The 2,401-nt window shown below is 34.2% G+C and overlaps 1 protein-coding gene across 1 annotated transcript in view; it reads left to right on the top strand.

Annotated features, from left to right (window-relative positions):
- The window catches only part of LOC104990943 (probable ubiquitin carboxyl-terminal hydrolase FAF-X), a 34,819-nt gene that overhangs the window by 9,665 nt on the left and 22,753 nt on the right, over positions 1-2,401 (top strand). Inside the window, exons 6-9 of the mRNA XM_010843282.1 lie at positions 96-204; positions 436-582; positions 1,165-1,311; positions 2,206-2,394. Of these exons, the coding sequence (XP_010841584.1) occupies positions 96-204; positions 436-582; positions 1,165-1,311; positions 2,206-2,394 (592 nt within the window). The remainder of the gene's footprint in view (positions 1-95; positions 205-435; positions 583-1,164; positions 1,312-2,205; positions 2,395-2,401) is intronic.

Here is a 2,401-nt window from a genome sequence, read left to right as displayed (position 1 = left end):
AGAGACAGTGTTGGAAGTTTTTTTTGTTTTTTTTGTTTTTTTTTTCCTTTTTTTCATGAAGATAATATATTGAATGTGAAAAATTTTTATTTCAGAACTGTTCGCCAGGTGGCACAGGAGCAGTTCTTTTTAATGTGCACCAGATGTTGCATGGGACACAGGCCTCTACTTTTCTTCATTACTCTGCTCTTCACCGTTTTGGGGGTGAGACATTTTAAAAATATGCTTATCATTGTGATTCATTCTTACACAAGGAACAGTCAAGAATTTATGGTGTTAGCTTATATTAAAGTTAGAGCAGTCTATATTTATTTAATAAATATTAGTAATTGCCCATACTATCTTAGTCATCTACTCTAGTTAACTCTGGGTTTTTAAAAAGTGGATTCTGAGGATGGACTTGTAAATTAATATTATTCAACTTTATTGTTTCAGAGCACAGCCAGAGAGAGAGCTAAACATTCAGGCGACTACTTTACTCTTTTAAGGCACCTTCTTAATTATGCCTACAATAGTAATATTAACATACCCAATGCAGAAGTTCTTCTCAATAACGAAATTGATTGGCTTAAGAGAATCAGGGTAAGTTGCATTTAGTACTGTGTTTATCGTATCAATAAATAGAATGTTTTATTATTAGATAGTTTATAGTCTTTGAGCACTTTGGTTAAAGAACCAAAGAATGTACTCTGTGTTATTGGATATTCCTAACTCATGATTCACTGAATGAATGCATAACTAGTTTTGTCAAATGCTTTGTTTCACATAAGACTCAAAACACTGACATGCAGCTTCTTCCATTTTAGAATCTTAGGCCCATTTGCAAATTTTCATCTTTTGAAAAGTATTCTTGAATTGTTTTCGTCAAAAAATCAGTGATAGGCCAGCACTTCATTTAACTTTATTAACATCTGATACTTAGTTGTAGAAGAATTTATTTCTAAAGAGATTGGTAGTTAATAGCCTTCGGATTAATATTTCTTCAGATTAACATTTCTTCCTAGTTTGGGAAGCCTACGTCTGAAAGTTCTGGAGAGAAAAAAATTGCTTAGAATAGAACGGTTTTAAGGGAATTGTCTCTGTCCAGCTCTCTCTCATTCTGACTTCTCCTTCCCTCTTTACCACCCTTTCATAATTTAGGCATTTGATATTTTTCTTTGGCAGGATGATGTTAAGAGAACAGGTGAAACGGGTATTGAAGAGACGATCTTGGAAGGTCATCTTGGGGTAACAAAAGAATTACTGGCTTTTCAAACCCCTGAGAAAAAGTATCATATTGGTTGTGAAAAAGGAGGTGCTAATCTCATTAAAGTAAGTTATGTCATCTTGGCTGGATATCATAACCTTCTGAATGTTTATTAGTAAATCTGTCTGGTTAATTTACGGTATCATTAGTCTTTGGTGTATTATCTTGTCCTTTTCTCTTTTCTCCTTTTAAAGAATATAGAGGTTACAGTAATGTTTTAAGTACCGTTTCTAAAATTTTTACATAAATTTCAGTACGTGTAAGTAAGCACTATTTAATTTTTCTATTTAGAAAATCTGAACTTTTCACTTCATCAGACTATGTAAAATGAGACAGACCTCTGTTATGTAAGGCTGTGCATATTTCTTTCCTTTTTTAATATTTATTTGGCTGCACTGGGTCTTAGCTGTGGCAGGCAGGGTATTTAGTGGTGGTGTGTGGGATCTAGTTCCCTGACCAAGGATCAGAACCTGGCCCCCAGTATTTGGAGTGTGGAGTCTTAGCCACTGGACCACCAGGAAAGTCCCAAGACTGCATATTTCTATAATGAGTGTTTTCACATACGTGGTAATGCAAGGAAACAAAAAGTACCACTTTCGGACATTTTCTTCTAATTCAAAATGAGTTTTGGTATACATGTGATTAAGAGAGTAAATTTACTTAATGTGAATTGGAAGTGCTACAGTCAGCTTGTTCTCGATACTTAACGTAGTTTTTAGCCTGACAAATTAGATTTGTTTGTTAATTGTAGGAAAGTGTTTTGAAGCAGGGATCTTTTTATTAGAAAATCCAAGTAAGTTAGCGGAAATGTAATGAGATCTTGTGTTCTGACAAGTAATTTAACAATATTTCCTGCCAAGAGATTTCTTTCTTACGAAACACATGCACACATAAATAACTATATTTTTTAATATAAATACATACCATTGCTAATACATAATCTTTTTTCAACTTTGTAGGAATTAATTGATGATTTCATCTTCCCTGCGTCCAATGTTTACCTGCAGTATATGAGAAATGGAGAACTGCCAGCCGAACAGGCTATTCCAGTCTGTGGTTCACCAGCTACCATTAATGCGGGCTTTGAGTTACTTGTAGCATTAGCTGTTGGCTGTGTGAGGAACCTCAAACAGATAGTAGATTCTTTGACTGAAA

Source organism: Bison bison, unplaced genomic scaffold (assembly GCF_000754665.1).
Source record: "Bison bison bison isolate TAMUID 2011002044 unplaced genomic scaffold, Bison_UMD1.0 scf7180017847432, whole genome shotgun sequence".
Classification (NCBI taxonomy): Eukaryota; Metazoa; Chordata; class Mammalia; order Artiodactyla; family Bovidae; genus Bison; species Bison bison.
This window is presented reverse-complemented; position numbering and strand designations above follow the sequence as displayed.